At 44.3% G+C, this 16,071-nt stretch overlaps 1 protein-coding gene across 1 annotated transcript in view; it reads right to left on the bottom strand.

Moving 5' to 3' along the window:
• The window catches only part of fkbp16 (FKBP prolyl isomerase 16), a 64,833-nt gene extending 57,476 nt beyond the window's left edge, over positions 1-7,357 (bottom strand). Inside the window, exon 1 of the mRNA XM_085968829.1 lies at positions 6,916-7,357. Coding sequence (XP_085824955.1) covers positions 6,916-6,932 — 17 coding nt within the window. The 5' untranslated portion in view covers positions 6,933-7,357. The remainder of the gene's footprint in view (positions 1-6,915) is intronic.
• Between the last annotated feature and the right edge of the window lie 8,714 nt (positions 7,358-16,071).

The following is a 16,071-nucleotide window of genomic DNA, read 5'->3' as shown; positions in this document are numbered from 1 at the left end:
CAAATCAACTTTTTGCTAGTAATGTATTTGTTTGGAACCTTCCTTGATTGAATTTGTTGCAGTCTAAATAGTACAATATAAAATATATTAGTAAATGATGTTTATAGCATCCACGTTTAGTCATCAGCCCAATGATGTCAGTCGTGGCTCAGTTGGTAGCACCCTTACCTTTGAAATCAGAAGGGCATGGGTTCAAGTCCCACTCCATGGAACTTGAACACAAAAATTTCAGCTGACACTCCAGTGCAGTGCTGAGGGAGTGCTGCACTGTTGGAGGTGCTGTCTTTTGGATGAGATGTTGAACCGAGGCCCCCGTCTGCTCTCTCAGGTGGTCATTATTACATTGCTGTTTGTTGGAGCTTGCTGTGCACAAATTGCCTGCTGTGTTTCCCACATTACAACAGGGACTACACTCCAAAAGTACTTCATTAGCTGTAAAGCGCTTTGAGATGTCTGGTGGTCATGAAAGGTGCTATATAAATGCAAGTCTTTCTTTCGCATTCCCTTTCCATTTTTGTTAACCAAAGGTATTAAGGGATATGGGACAGAGGTGGGCATATGGAGTTAGGTCGCAGATCAGCCATGATCTCATTGAATGGCGGAACAGGCTCGAGGGGCCTCCTCCTGTTCCTATGTTCCCTTTCCCCTATTGACATTCTAATGGTAACCTTTAAAAAACATTAATTCTCAGGATGTGGGCATCACAGGCAAGGCTGGCATTTATTGCCCATCCCTAGTTGCCCTCGAGAAGGTGGTGGTGGGCCTTCATCTTGAACCGCTGCAGTCCGTGTGGTGAAGGAACTCCCACAGTGCCGTTAGGGAGGGAGTTCCAGGATTTTACTCAAACGAGGATGAAGGAACTGTGAGCTATTTCTGCAATTCGCCATGTTCGGACATAAATCACCTACCTAACCTCACTACAACACTATGAGCCTGACACACAGCGCAGTAACTGATTCAAGTGAAAGAACAAAATCCAGATTGTATTTCCCCCAAACCCTTTATTCGTAGTTACAATAACATCTTGCCCATCATCACACATGTTTAATAAGATGGATTGGCTGCCTCTTTCTCTGCAAATGCTTTTCAAGGATTTCTGGTGTACACTGCACTGGTAACATTAGTTTGGTCAATTGTGACTTGATTGTAAATAATACTCCAATTGCAGAGAGTTTGTATAAACAATGGACTAGTTCAGCGGTGTATGAAGGGAGGTGTGTGTGTGCGCTGATAACAATGGCATAGGTCGTAAAAAGTTCATTGGAAGTTAATAGTCTGTGTCTTGTTCAATTACTTAACTTCTTCATAAACTATTTACTGTGTAAAGAGCTTATTTTGCATTCCTCCCCTAAGACTGAGTTGGGGGCAGTTGCATCTTTTGCAAGGCTCTGTGAGAGCACGGAACATAATCTGCATGGGGAAGGCTGCCAAAAAGGCTGGAGAAATGCCAAAAGTATTATTGCTTTTTTCACCGGACAAGAATAATATTCCACTCCTCAAAGACATGACATACGCTGACAGGGAATGTCGGCAGGCTATTTGACCATCAGAGCATCACAGCCAAGTCCAACCTCACCCGGTGAACACACAGCAGACTTTTAGTAATGAAGGGTGGGGGTTACTGGATGGTGACCAGAAACTAGAGCAAGAGCCACTTATTTCTTTCCCTAACCTGAGGGACATTGAATGCCTCAGCTCAGATTAGCCAACTCAGTACAGAGCATGAATTGAACCACAGCACCGTGGAACAGGGGGCCATTCAAGTGGGGGGAGTAAAAAGAAATGTTGTAGTGGTAGGGGATAGTATCATTAGGGGGATAGATAGGGTTCTTTGCAGCTGAGAGCGAGAGTCCCGAAGGCTGTGTTGCCTGCCTGGTGCCAGGGTTAAGGACATCTCCTCTGGGCTGGAGAGAAACTTGGAGTGGGAGGGGGAGGATCCAGTTGTCGTGGTCCATGTTGGTACCAACGACATAGATAGGACAAGGAAAGAGGTTCTGCTGAGGGAGTATGAGCAGCTAGGGGCCAAATTAAAAAGCAGAACCACAAGGGTAATAATCTCTGGATTACTACCTGAGCCACGAGCAAATTTGGCTAGGGTAAATAAAATCAGAGAGTTAAATGCGTGGCTCAAAGACTGGTGTGGGAGAAATGGGTTTTGCTTCTTGGGACACTGGCACCAGTACTGGGACAGGAGAGAGCTGTTCCGTTGGGACTGGCTTCACTTGGCCAGTGCTGGGACTAGAGTCCTGGCGAATCGAATAACTAGGGCTGTAGAGAGGGCTTTAAACTAATTAGTGGGGGGGGAGGTTTCAAGAGAGCAAAAAATAAAAATGTCAGCGGAGAAGGCAATAGAGCAGGGTAGCAGTGGGGGAATTAAAAACCAGAGCGTGTCAGGAAGAGACAGAATGTATAAAGATAAAGGAAAAGCAGGAATAAATTGTCACAAAACATATTTAAAAGTTCTTTATCTGAATGCACGCAGCATTCGTAACAAAATAGACGAGTTGACGGTACAAATAACTACACATGGGTATGATCTGCTGGCCATTACAGAAACATGGCTGCAAGGTGACCATGACTGGGAACTAAACATCCAGGGGTATTTGACAATTAGGAAGGACAGACAGAAAGGAAAGGGAGGTGGGGTGGCTATGTTAATAAAGGATGGAATCACTGCAACAGTGAGAAATGATATTGGGTCAAAGGATCAGGATAGTGAAATGGTTTGGGTGGAGATAAGGAATAATAGGGGGTAAACGTCACTAGTGGGCGTAGTCTATAGGCTTCCTGTGGTTGAATTCCAAATTCAGTTGGAGGGTGAGAGAGTTGGATCTCAAACCAGCGTACTAAGCTTAAATAAAGGAGACTATGAAGGCATGAGAGCAGAGTTGATTAAAGTGGACTGGGAAAATAGATTAAGGTGTAAGACGGTACATGAGCAGTGGTGTACATTCAAGGAGATATTTCACATCTTTCAAGAAAAATATATTCCACAGAGGAAAAAGGGGCATAAAAGAAAAGACAGCCATCCGTGGCTAAGTAAAGTAATAAAGGACAGTATCCGACTGAAAACAAGGGCATATAAAGTAGCCAAATCTAGTGGGAGGATAGAAGATTGGGAAGCATTTAAAAGCCAGCAAAGAATAACTAAAAGATTAATTAAGAAAGGGAAGATAGATTATGAAAGTAAACTAGCAAAAAATATAAAAACAGATAGCAAGAGTTTCTACAGCTATATAAAAAGAAAAAGGGTGGCTAAAGTGAATGTTGGTCCCTTAGAGGATGAGACTGGGAAATTAGTGGTGGGGAACATGGAGATGGCAAAAACACTGAACAAATATTTTGTATCAGTCTTTACAGTGGAGGACACTAAAAATATCCCAACACTGGACAAACAGGGGGCTATAGGGGGGGGAGGAGTTAAACATGATTAAAATCACTAAGGAGGTGGTACTCGGTAAGATAATGGGACTAAAGGCGGATAAATCCCCTGGACCTGATGGCATACATCCTAGGGTCTTGAGAGAAGTAGCGGTAGGGATTGTGGATGCATTAGTGGTAATTTTCCAAAACTCCCTGGATTCAGGAAAGGTCCCAGCAGATTGGAAAACTGCTAATGTAACGCCCTTATTCAAAAAGGGAAGTGACAAAAGGCTGGAAACTATAGACCAGTTAGCCTAACATCTGTGGTTGGTAAAATGTTGGAGTCCATTATTAAGGAAGCAGTAACAGGACATTTGGATAAGCATAATTTAATCGGACAGAGTCAGCATGGTTTTATGAAGGGGAAGTCATGTTTGACAAACTTGCTCGAATTCTTTGAGGATGTAACAAACAGGGTGGATAAAGGGGAACCAGTGGATGTGGTATATTTGGACTTCCAAAAGGCATTTGACAAGGTGCCACACAAAAGATTACTGCACAAGATAAAAAAAATCACAGGATTGGGGGTAATATACTGGCATAGGTGGAAGATTGGCTATCTAACAGAAAACAGAGAGTTGGGATAAATGGTTCATTCTCGGGTTGGCAATCAGTGATGAGTGGTGTTCCGCAGGGGTCAGTGCTGGGACCCCAACTCTTTACAATCTATATTAACGATTTGGAGGAAGGGACCGAGTGCAACGTATCCAAGTTTGCCGATGATACAAAGATGGGAGGGAAAGCAGTGAGTGAGGAGGACATAAAAAACCTGCAAAAGGACATAGACAGGCTAAGTGAGTGGGCAGAAATTTGGCAGATGGAATATAATGTTGGAAAGTGTGAGCTTATGCACTTTGGCAGAAAAAAATCAAAGAGCAAGTTATTATCTAAATGGAAAGAAACTGCAAAGTGCTACAGTACAAAGGGATCTGGGGCTCCTGGTGCATGAAACACAGAAGGTTAGTATGCAGGTACAGCAGGTGATCAGGAAGGCCAATGGAATCTTGGCTTTTATTGCAAGGGGGATGGAGTATAAAAGCAGGGAAGTCTTGCTTCAGTTATACAGGGTACTGGTGAGGCCACGCCTGGAATACTGCGTACAGTTTTGGTTTCCATATTTAAGAAAAGATATACTTGCTCTCGAGACAGTACAGAGAAGGTTGATTCCGGAGATGAGGGGGTTGACTTATGAGGAAAGGTTGAGTAGGTTGGGCCTCTACTCATTGGAATTCAGAAGAATGAGAGGCGATCTTATCGAAACATATAAGATTGTGAGGGGGCTTGATCGGGTGGATGCGATGCGGTGAGGATGTTTCCACTGATGGGTGAGACTAGAACTAGGGGGCATAATCTTAGAATAAGGGGCTGCCCTTTCAAAACTGAGATGAGGAGAAACTTCTTCACTCAGAGGGTAGTAAATCTATGGAATTTGCTACCCCAGAGAGCTGTGGAAGCTGCAACATTAAATAAATTTAAAACGGAGATAGACAGTTTCCTAGCTGATAAGGGAATTAGGGGTTACGGGGAGCGGGCAGGGAAGTGGACGTGAGTCTAGGTTCGGATCAGCCATGATCCTATTGAATGGCGGAGCAGGCCCAAGGGGCCGTATGGCCTACTCCTGCTCCTACTTCTTATGTTCTTCTTATGTTCTTACCTAATCCTATCCTCTCAAGGCCATAGTAGGCAGTGCATCTAGCCACTGAGCCATCAAGACTGGCTTGAAGGCAGTAACTTGAATTTACCTTCCATCTCATGGCTTTGTTAGTAAATATCTAAACAGCAGCACCAGCCAGTTGGCCTGGTGGGCTGCATAATATACCAACCTGATGTACTGTCAGCTTTGGCTCAGGGGGTAGCACTCTTGCCTCTGAGTCAGAAGGTTCTGGGCTCAAGTCACACTCCAGAGATTTGAGCACAAAAATCTAGGCTGACACTCAGTACAGTACTGAGGGGGTGTTGTCTTTTGGATGAGATGATAAACTGAGGCCTCGTGGATGTAAAAGATCCAATGGCACTATTTCGAAGAAAAGCAGGGGAGTTATCCCCGGTGTCCTGGCCAAAATCTATCCCTCAATCAACATCACCAACACAGATTATCTGGTCATTATCACATTGCTGATTGTGGGATCTTGCTGTGTGCAAATTGGCGGCCACGTTTCCTACATTACAACAGTGACTACACTTCAAAAGAACTTCATTGTCTATCGAGCTTTGGGACATCCTGAGATCATGAACAGCGCTATATAAATGCAAGTTCTTTCTTTTGTTAAGCAGAATTCCTTACTTAAAAACATCCGAACCTTTTTTTTTAAGTAAACAGACAGAAATTTGCCCAGAACAGCTGTGAGCTTAATGGGAAACCAAATCATGGTACCTTGCTATCTGCTTCTGCCTCTGTTTGACGAGTGTTTATTTTGGCAGGTCACTGGGCTGTCAGTAAACACAAGGGAACCAATATCGTTGCTACTGGGGGCAATTATCAATACTGACAGTCCTCAGGATGACTGTATGCAATCTGATAAAGGCTGTAATTCAGTCCACATTGTTCCGAAAAGGATAAGCGCTATTCCAGCACAATCAGCTCTCAGGAAAGAAAAACATTTGTTAGTGACAACTGTAGCACCAGCTTTCTGGCCATTTTTATGAATCGTATTTTATATCCAAAACCCCAAGAAAAGAACTGTACTGTTGGGCAAGCTTGTGGGAGTGACTTAGGGAATCGGATTGCAAGCCAGGCCAACCTGACTAATGTGCATTCATATGCAAACGGCCATCTCACACTAGTACGATAGCAAAATACTGCAGATGCTGGAAATTCGAAATAACAACAGAAAATGCTGGAAAAACTCAGCAGGCCAGGCAACATCCGTGGAGAGAAATTAGAGTTGACGTTTCGGGTCGAAACCCTTTTTCAAAACTGGAAAGGAAATAAAATAGATCGAAGTCAGGGCTGCGATAGAACAAAAGAAGTAAGAGGTATTCAAAACCAGACGAGATGGTAATAGGACAGTGGAGACAAAAGACGGCTGAGATTAGGTGTGAAATGTACTGGCAGGGTGAGAGACAGCTGCCATGTGGGAAAGAGAAAAAAAAGGAAAGGGGGGGGGTGGAAGGGAAGACCCAAAACAAAGGGGTGGAAAAAAATATAAGTAAAAATGTAATAGGGGCCGAGGTTATGATCTGAAATTGTTGAACTCGATATTGAGTCCGGAAGGCTGCAAAGTGTCTAATCGGAAGATGAGGTGCTGTTCCTCGAGTTTACGTTGAGTTTCATCTCACACTGACAGGCTGGGAGGAAGGGAACCCAGGCCGATTGACGTCATCGCCATCTAACATGATTACTGGGAACAATACCCCGAGAGGTAACTCGGAGACACTATCAATAAAGCACAGTCCCAACCGAAGCTGGTGGAAGGCAGGAGATGGCCAGGCCATTGTCTTCCAGGAGATAAGCCAATTAAGCAAGTTCGGTTTGAGATTGAAACCCATTACCTGCTAATGGGAGCCATCAACTCAGGAAACGACAGACATCCAGTACTCAGCACTCATTGTCTCTCCAGGTGCCAGACCTGGGAGCGGGGAAACGGAATATCATTTTTCACAAAGATTTCAAAGATTTCATGAGTCACCCCAGGCCACAGGGGGGTCCAGACAGATCACTTGAATCAATACATCGATCAGTACTGGCGGGAGGAAAAGGCGATGGGTTTTGGGTATATCAGGAGCGTTTCAGGGGCTGTTTTTTTCTCTCCTCGGCATCAGTCTACAGCGAGTCTCCCGAGTGAGGCTCGGCTCGATGGAACACCGCCAGAAGCTGAGCGCTACTCTTCATCCCTCATCAACGGACCTCGACTCAAACTGGAACTTGGATACTGCGCCGGTGGTACGGAACCAGGAGCAAGACGTACAGGAAGAAGCTGCAAGCAAGACAACGGGTAATCGGGGTGAGCATATTGCCTGCGCCTACACATCCACAAGACCACTTAGCTGTATGAGGGGGTGATTGTAAGTCCCAACCAAACCTTAGAGGGGTTTAGTGCTGGGGTCCTGTGTTAGTTTATTTCACGGGAGGGTTCTTTTATTAGACCGTGGTAATTTAGCACTGTACGGCTTGTTGGACAAGCCAGGGTTGTATTGTTTTGTACTGTTACGAGTGTTATTGTTAAATCCTATTAAACACAATACGGTTGAGCTCAAACGGGTGTCCGAGTCTAATCTGTCCATATAATCCCTATCGTCCAGAACTTGTAGTAAGAGGTGTGTTTTCGGTGCGCCCGAGAAAACCACTTACACAACAGAGGAAGCTCTCTCCTATAAAATTTCGGATCAACATATAATTCATTTTGAGATATCACCTTGGTAAATTGCACAGAACTGATTTTTATCTTCACCACTTGGGCACAAAGCAACGGCTAGGCGGTGCACGAGAGAGGAAAATCGTGGGGGCAATCATGTGACAGAGCCGGCCCAGGCAAACTCCGTTACAGTCGCGCGGTTCTCTCCACGCTGACCTTCCTCTCAGTGGCCTGCTCAGGTGATAATTCGTGTCCTATGTGTTTGACCTTAATCCCGAAACAGTACTGCAATATAACATATAAAACAAAGGTATTTGGGGATATTATAACAAAGGTATTAAGGTCACAGATCAGCCATGATCTCATTGAATGGCGGAACAGGCTCGAGGGGCTAAATGGCCTCCTCCTGTTCCTTTGAATCATAAGATAACTTTGCCCACCTTTCTGGTCCATATAATTTGAGCCCACGCTAAGAAAATAACTTCCAGGAAGTAGCCTTGACAAGGCTGCCTTGTGTGTTGAGGTTTACAATAGTGATTCATGGTACAACGTTCAATGTTCTGTAGCTTTCTCTGCATCTTTTTGCATAACCCATTATTGTAACTTGATGCCATAGTGTCAGGGACTTGACATGCTCCATCTTTTCCATTGCCATCCCTGACTTGGAGCATAAGAACATAAGAAATAAGAGCAGGAGTAGGCCATATGGCCCCTCGAACCTGCTCCGCCATTCAATAAGATCATGGCTGATCATCGACTTCAACTCCACTTTCCCGCCCGATCTCCATATCCCTTGATTCACCTAGAGTCCAAAAATCTATCTATATCAGCCTTGAATATACTCAAAGACTCAGCATCCACAGCCCTCTGGGGCAGAGAATTCCAAAGGTTCACAACCCTCTGAGTGAAGAAATTCCCCCTCACCTCAGTTTTAAGTGGCCGACCCCTTATCCTTATCATGTAGGCATGGAGATTCTTTCTTTAGGCCCTGACCCTGTATTTAGCTTATGATAAATGAACGCACCACCTCAAAACCCTGCATCTTACAAGGTCACGTCTAAGACTGGTTTATTTTTATTTTTTAAAAGAAGAAGTAGCTTTGTTGAAAAATGTTCAGCAAGGCACGTTGCCATGGTTCCGTTCCGTTGAGAGCCGAGATCCACAGTGAATGACAACTCCAAGGTGGAAAAAAGTGAATGATGTAAATCACGAGGTCGCCATTGGGTGACACCAAGCTTGGATTTTAAAAAGCCTGAGGATTAAAGGAGGAAGGAATGACTGAGCAACATTGTAGTTTTGAGATCCTGGGAAAGAATGAGTAAGAAAAGTAGGAAGAAGAAAGACTTGCATTTATATAGCACCTTTCACGACCTCAGGATGTCCCGAAACGCTTCGCAGCCAATGAAGTACTTTTGAAGTGTTGTTACTGTCGTAATGTAGGAAACCCAGCAGCCATTTTGTGCACAGCAAGCTCCCACAAACAACAATGAAATAAATGACTAGATAATCTGTTTTTTAGTGATCTTAGTTGAGGGATAAATATTGGCCAGGACACCGGGGATAACTCCCCTGCTCCTCACCAAAATAGTGCCATGGGATCTTTTGCTTCCAGCTGAGAGAGCAGACGGGGCCTCGGTTTAACATCTCATCTGAAAGACGGCACCTCCGCCAGTGCAGCGCTCCCTCAGTACTGCACTGGAGTGTCAGTCTGGATTATGTGCTCAAGTCTTTGGAGTGGGACTTGAACCCACAACTTTTCTAACTCAGAGGCGATGAAGTAGATGGAAACTGAGTCTTGATTTCAACGCAATGAAGATGTAGGGAGTAGGAATAGTGTGAGGACAGCATAGTTGGGGCGTAGAAAGTAAAAAAAAATACATTTATTATATATATCTCAGAAATGTCTTTAAGCAATTTAGATACAAAAAATTACTTTGAAGTACAGTGATTGCTTTATTTAGGAAGTTATTTCATGCACAGTGTGATTCCACTAATATCAGCGAGATGAATCACCAGTTAATCTGTTTTTTGTGGTGTTGGTTGAGGTAGGAACATTAGCTAGGACACCAAGAGAAGTACATGTTTTTCAAATGTTGTCAGTGTCAGCTGTGGCTCAGTGGGTAGCACTTTCTAGGTGGGAGGGGCTAGGAGTGAACAGGTGTTACTGGTTGCCTGATTTCAGCAGGGAGTTGGAGTGAGTTTGTAAAAAGTTGGTGGTGGGTTTTGGGGTTTTTGTTTTCAGGTTTTAGGGCCTTTTTGGCCCACAAAAAACAGCCAGATGGCTGCTGAGGGGTCCGGAATGCCGGGCCCCTCAGAGGACAGTGTTCCCAAGAAGAATTTACTTAGGAAGAAACTGTGGTTGGAAGGGAAAGAAAAAGGCCCAAAGATTTGGGCCGGGACCCCAGGAGGTTTGGAAAAGAAAACACGGTGGTGGTTCAGTGTGAGGATAAGGAGATACGAGCTTGGGATATTATCCAAGCGGTACATGAGGACTGTGGTGAGGGAAGCTGCTTTGCTTGCTGACCAAAGTTGAATGTTGGGTTCGAGGTGACGGTCAGTGGCCGAGAGGAGGTGGAAAGACTTTTACTCAATCTGAAAGTTGACGATAAGTTCTTGGAGGTATCTCTGCAATATTCGGAAGAGGTGGTGGTCTCATTCTTAAACTTGCCAGTTTATATTGAGGACGATGTGCTAATCAAAGAGTTGGAGTTGTGGGACATTAAAATTTGCTCAGCAATAAAGAGGAGGTACTACCCAGCAACACGGGTAGCAGATGGAACCCGTTACATAAAGGTGTGGTTCCCAGAGGGGGTGAGGTCATTACCGTACAGCATGAAATTCGAGGCACTGGAAGGAGTGCAGTACTTTCGAGTACTGCATGATAACCAAGTGAAGGTTTGCTATTATTGTCTTGGACACGAACATCTTGTAAGAAACTGTCCAGACTTGTACTGTTATAATTGCGGTGAGTCTGGACACATTGCTCGGAGCTGCAAGGCGGCGAGCTGTGGGGTGTGTCACAAAGGCCCCACCCGCTGTGAGGAAGCTCCATGAGTGATGAGGAGATGGGAGAAGGAGCAGGAGGTGTGAGTGGAACAGCTGGAGGAACGGAGCAGTCGGAGGACACAGCTGGTAAATTGAAGGAGAAAAGAGCACAGGAAGAGGCAGAAAATTGCGGAGCAGAGAACAGGATGGAGATGGTGGAAAACTCACCAAGTACAGTGGAAAAGAACAAAGACAGCAGCGGGCAGCAAGGGTCGAGTGCAGACTCGAGCCTTAACACGGAAGAGGTGGGAGCGGGGTGCGTGGTAAATGTAAGTACTCCAAAGAAAGACGGGGAGTCGGACATCTTGGTGAGCAGGAGGGGGCAAGGCAAGGAGAGGGTGCAAGAGGCAGGAGCCTTAAAGGGGCAGCAGGACGGGATCGGCGAGACAAAGACACCAGAAGGGAACAATATAGGTGCGCCATTGTCCCATAAAGAGAAGGATCAGGGAGCAAGGGTCAGAGGTGGAGATGAGGTCGAAGGGAGCGGCACTGTTGGAGAAACCGCGATAGCAGGAAGACTCTCTATGGGAGATGATGTATCTGATGGGGAGCAGGATTATGTATCTGACGGGAAGCAGGCACAGAGGGTTACAGAAGAGCTTGAGAGTGAGGAATTAGAGGGGGACAGAGACATGGAAGTGGGGGATGGGGTGGTATCATGTGGAAAGGGAAAGGTTAGTGAGGGGCAGAAGGAGGTAGAAAGGGCAGCTCCTTGGCCCAAACTTAATGCAAGGAAGAGGCTGAAACAGCAGGGAAGGTTCAAACAGGAGGTGAAAAAGAATCGGAGGCTGCAGGAAAAAGCAACAGCTGGCCAAAAAGTTGGGAAGGAGCCAGAGATTAAATGATGGGGAGATTATCAGGCATACTTCCCTTCTTTGGAGCCATGATTACATTGGTCTCGATTAATGTGAACGGACTGAGGGGTGAGAAGAAATTGCAGCAGTTGTTGCAGGGTTTTAAAGGCACGGACTTGTTGTGTCTGCAAGAAACCTTTTGGCATGAGGATATCCTAGAAAGAGTTCAGAAGGTTTGGAAGGGAGAGGTGTTTGCAAGTTGTGCAAACAATAACCGTAGAGGGGTGGCTGTTTTGGTGAGTCCATCCATAAAAGAGAACGTTGCCTTGGTGGACAAGGACACTGAGGGGAGATTTTTACGGCTAAGGGTAAAAATGGAGGAATTTAATTGCGATCTCTTTAATATCTATGCACCGAACGACCATTGCAAGTGTCGCGAGTTTTTTCGGGGGTTATTCACTGAAGCGGCAGAGGTGGAAAATCCTTGTATAGTGGCGGATTTTAAAGTATTTTTATCTCGGATGGACATTTCAGCCCAGATGACCTTTAAGGATGATAACTCCAGAGGGATGATTGTAAAAATGTGGCAAATTTAAATTTGAGAGACTTATGGATGGACCGGAACCCCATAAAAAGGGAGTTCTCCAGATCAGGTTGGGTGGGTGATGTTTTAAAACAGAGCCGAATAGATTTTGTGTTAATGCGGGAAGTGTTAAGTTCTGAGGTGATGGAGATTTATTATAAAAAAGTATTTTTTAGTGATCACTCGGCTTTGGTTCTTAGAATTAGGAACAGCAGAGTTAAGATCGATTCAGGGGTGTGGATTTTAAACAATCAATACCTGAAAGAAATTGCTTATAAAGAAGGGATTATAAATATAATAAAGAATGCTCGGAAGGAACCTTTGTTCTTGAAAGAAAGAAGAGTTTGGTGGGACAATTTCAAATATGAGGTAAAAGTTTTTTCGGTTTGTTATGGGAAAAAGAGAGCGGCAGCTAACTGGCGTCGAGAAGAGAATATAAACAAAAGGTTTACGATGTCTGTAAAGCAGTTGACGGAGGGGATAAGGGAGCGGAGACTAAGTTCCGGGTGCTAAAGGAAGAGTGGGAATTATTGCAAGTTGAAAAATGCAAGGGGGCCATTCTCCATGCAAAGGCTAGAGATGCATTGGAGGGTGAAAGATGCACTAGATATTTTCTAGAGCAAGAGAAGCTGCGACAGAGATTATCGTTAATTGAAGAGTTGAAGGTTGGGGAGAAGATCATTCATGAAAGTGGGGAGATTTTAGAGGTGGCTAGCAGCTTTTATCAAGAGTTATATACAAAAGAAGACATTTCCAATTTGGCAATGGAGAAGGTTACTGCTTTTATTGAAGAGTGTTTAAAGGAGGATGAGAGAAGCATGTGTGACAAAGAAGTAGGATTAGCGGAAATAAAAGTAGCAATAAGTGAAATGAAGGGGTGGAAAAGCCCAGGGTCCAATCGACTAAGTGCAGAATTTTATAAAGAATTTTTCGAGATTTTAAGTCCATTGCTCTTAGAAGTTTTTAAGGAAATTAAAATTGAGGGAAGCCTGGCCCCATCTATGAGGAGAGGTGTTATAAGCTTAGCTTATATAAAAATAAAGGGGATAGACGGGATCTGAAGAATTGGAAGCCCATCACATTATTAAATGTGGATTATAAGATCTTGGTGAGGGTTATGGCAAATCGTTTGAAGGAGGTGTTGCCGCAGATAGTTTTGCCCTCTCAGTCCTATGGAGTCATAGGCCGGGACATCGCAGACTCTGTGGTCTCAATCCGAGATGCGATAGAGCTCATGGAAGAGAGTCGGGGGGGAGGCTTATGTATTAAAGATAGATCAAGAGAAAGCCTTTGATAGGGTCTCTCATGAGTTTTTATTGAAGGTTTTGGAAGCATTTTGTTTCAAGGAAAATTTAATTCAGTGGATAAGGATTTTTTATTCAAACATATTTAGCTGCGTTAAATGTAATGGTTTTTTATCCAAGTATTTTCCGATACAGAGATCAGTGAGACGGGGTTGTCCCCTGTCCCCATTGTTGTACACATTGGTAGCAGAACCATTAGGTTACATGATGCGAAAGAAACAAGATGTAGTTGGGATTGTGGTCCACAGTTCTGGGCTGGTGTCGGTGATACACCAATATGCAGATGACACAACCTTAACATTGAGAAATGGGGAGTCAGTGAGGAAAGCTATGGATGTAGTGGAGGAATATTGTAGAGCTTCAGGTGCCAGAGTGAATTATAGTAAGTCCCAATGCCTGGTTGCAGGAAGGGGTAGGGGGGAATGGTTGGGGGAATGTCCCTTTAAGGTGGTGGAGGTTTTGGAAGTTCTGGGGGTGCATATGGGGTGCAAGAAAGACATGGATGAAATGGATCGATTAAATTGGGAACCGAAGGTTATGAAAATTAAAAAGATTTTGGGAAGATGGGAAAGAAGGTGGTTGAAAGTGCAAGGAAGAGCAACAGTGGTGTCTGCTCTCCTGCTATCTAAGCTATGGTACTTATTGATGGTGGAGGATATTCCTGAGTGGACGGAAAAGTCCATCCGAGAGGCTTGTGTGAGGTTTTTATGGGAAGGGAAACCAGCCTTGGTGGCTTACAATACCATCATTGGACGGAGAAATCAGGGAGGACTCAATTTCCCAGATATTGATTTGAAGAAAAAATCCTTTAGAATCAAATGGGTGAAGAGATTTCTTCAGAAGTCAAATACAAGTTTTTGGAAGAGTTGTTTTGAGCATTTTTTTAAAACGAAGTGGGATAGGAGGGCAGGGGATATTGGCCCAGAAATTCGTGTCGGGGGCTTCCCGCGGGTGCAAGCCCCCGACCTACACTTACCTAGCGCGCCGGCAGTTGAGGCCTGGGCCTGCGTGGATTTCCTGTCTGTGGCCCGGTCCAGCTCCCGGCACGCTGTGCTTGCGTGATCCAGCGGCGTACTTAGTGCGATGCGTCGGCTGGGATCACGTGAGCCACGGGCAACCAATCGGAGGAGGGAAAAGTCCATTCATGAGTTTGACAGAAAGAACTGTCAAACTCATGAAAACTCCGGGCACCCAAAACAGTACTTAACCTTAAAATAAATTTGAAAAAAAATCACACTATTTAACTCAACTATAAATAATTAAATAACTATTTTAAACAAAAATTTAAATTTTTGAAAAAAATAATTTTATAAAAAATCGGGGCTAAAAATACACTTACCTTACTTTAAAGTATTTAAAAATAATAAACCTGTGGAAAAAATGTTCTAATTTTAATTAATTGACCACTTACCTTTTAAAGTCCTTACGCCTGTTTTTTTAACGTGCAAAAAGTAGAGGCCTTCACGCACGGGCAAACTTGTAAAAAGAAAGGAAGTTCAACGCGCACGTGCAGACTCCTGCATGCACGCGTTCGACCTCTGAACCCCTTGGTTCAGAGGATCGGAAATGCCGGTTTCCCGCGCATGCGTAGTGCATGCAAGAAACCGGCACTTCCATCGGGTCCATGTGTGAGTACTCTGTCCGTACTCACACGTTGGGACCCAAATTTCTGGGCCATTGTATATGGAATACAATAATATGTTTTTGAAATCGATTAAACTTCTCCCTAGGTTTTATAAGGGGGTTGTAGAGACTTGGGCCCAATTTTTAAAAAGTGTGCAGTTTATGCCCAAGGGGGCTGAGGAATTTTTAGAACAGCTCTTATTTTTGAACAGGTGGGTCAACATCGAAGGAGAGGTTTTATTTAATCAAGCTTTTATAAAAGCTGGGATTATATGTGTGAAAGATGTATTATACGAGGTAATTCCAGGTTGGTTGCCGGAAGCGATAGTGAGGGACATGGTGTGGGAGGAGGATCAGGAGGTCGAGGAAAAAGCAATAGGGATCATGTATGAGAAGATTGTGAGGGCAATGCCACAGGATTGGATGGAAGAAATAAATGCAGAAATCTCCAAAGGAAGTAAAATGCGTCCTGCTTTTCCAAGCTTTCTGCTGGAGAAAGGGGGAGAGTTGATCCAATTTGACAACTGTAATACTCGAGATTTCTATGAGGTATTTAGAGAATGGAGATTCAAGACACCTGCTGGTCAGGAGTTTTGGCAGAGTATATACCCACAGGACTTCAACAGGATTTGGAAGGGAGTGTGGGCGAATTTTAAATGTCCAGAATGGATTGAACTGGATTTCAAATTGGCTCATAACCGGATTTTTACCATGATGGTCTTGTGCAAGATTGGACGAGTGGAGGCGGCAACTTGCCCAGTGTGTGGGACATGGGATGAGACTCTGTCCCATTTACTGGTGTTATGTCCGCAGTTAAATGAGTTTAAGTACTATGTTCGATAGTTGTGTGAAGCTTTTTTGCTGGGTGGGGACCGAAGAGCGAGAATGGGAATCCTGTGGGACTCAATTTTGAGATGGGGATTGCAGGAGAGTCTGCCCGAGTCTAGCGGAGCGGCAATTAATTTAATGTTCAGTTTGGCTAGATTTGTGATTGTGCAAAGAAG

This window comes from Somniosus microcephalus, chromosome 27 (assembly GCF_052327205.1).
Source record: "Somniosus microcephalus isolate GS21.2 chromosome 27, FLI_Smic_1.0, whole genome shotgun sequence".
Classification (NCBI taxonomy): Eukaryota; Metazoa; Chordata; class Chondrichthyes; order Squaliformes; family Somniosidae; genus Somniosus; species Somniosus microcephalus.
The sequence above is the reverse complement of the archived record's forward strand: the minus strand, read 5'-3'. Positions and strand labels throughout refer to the sequence as shown.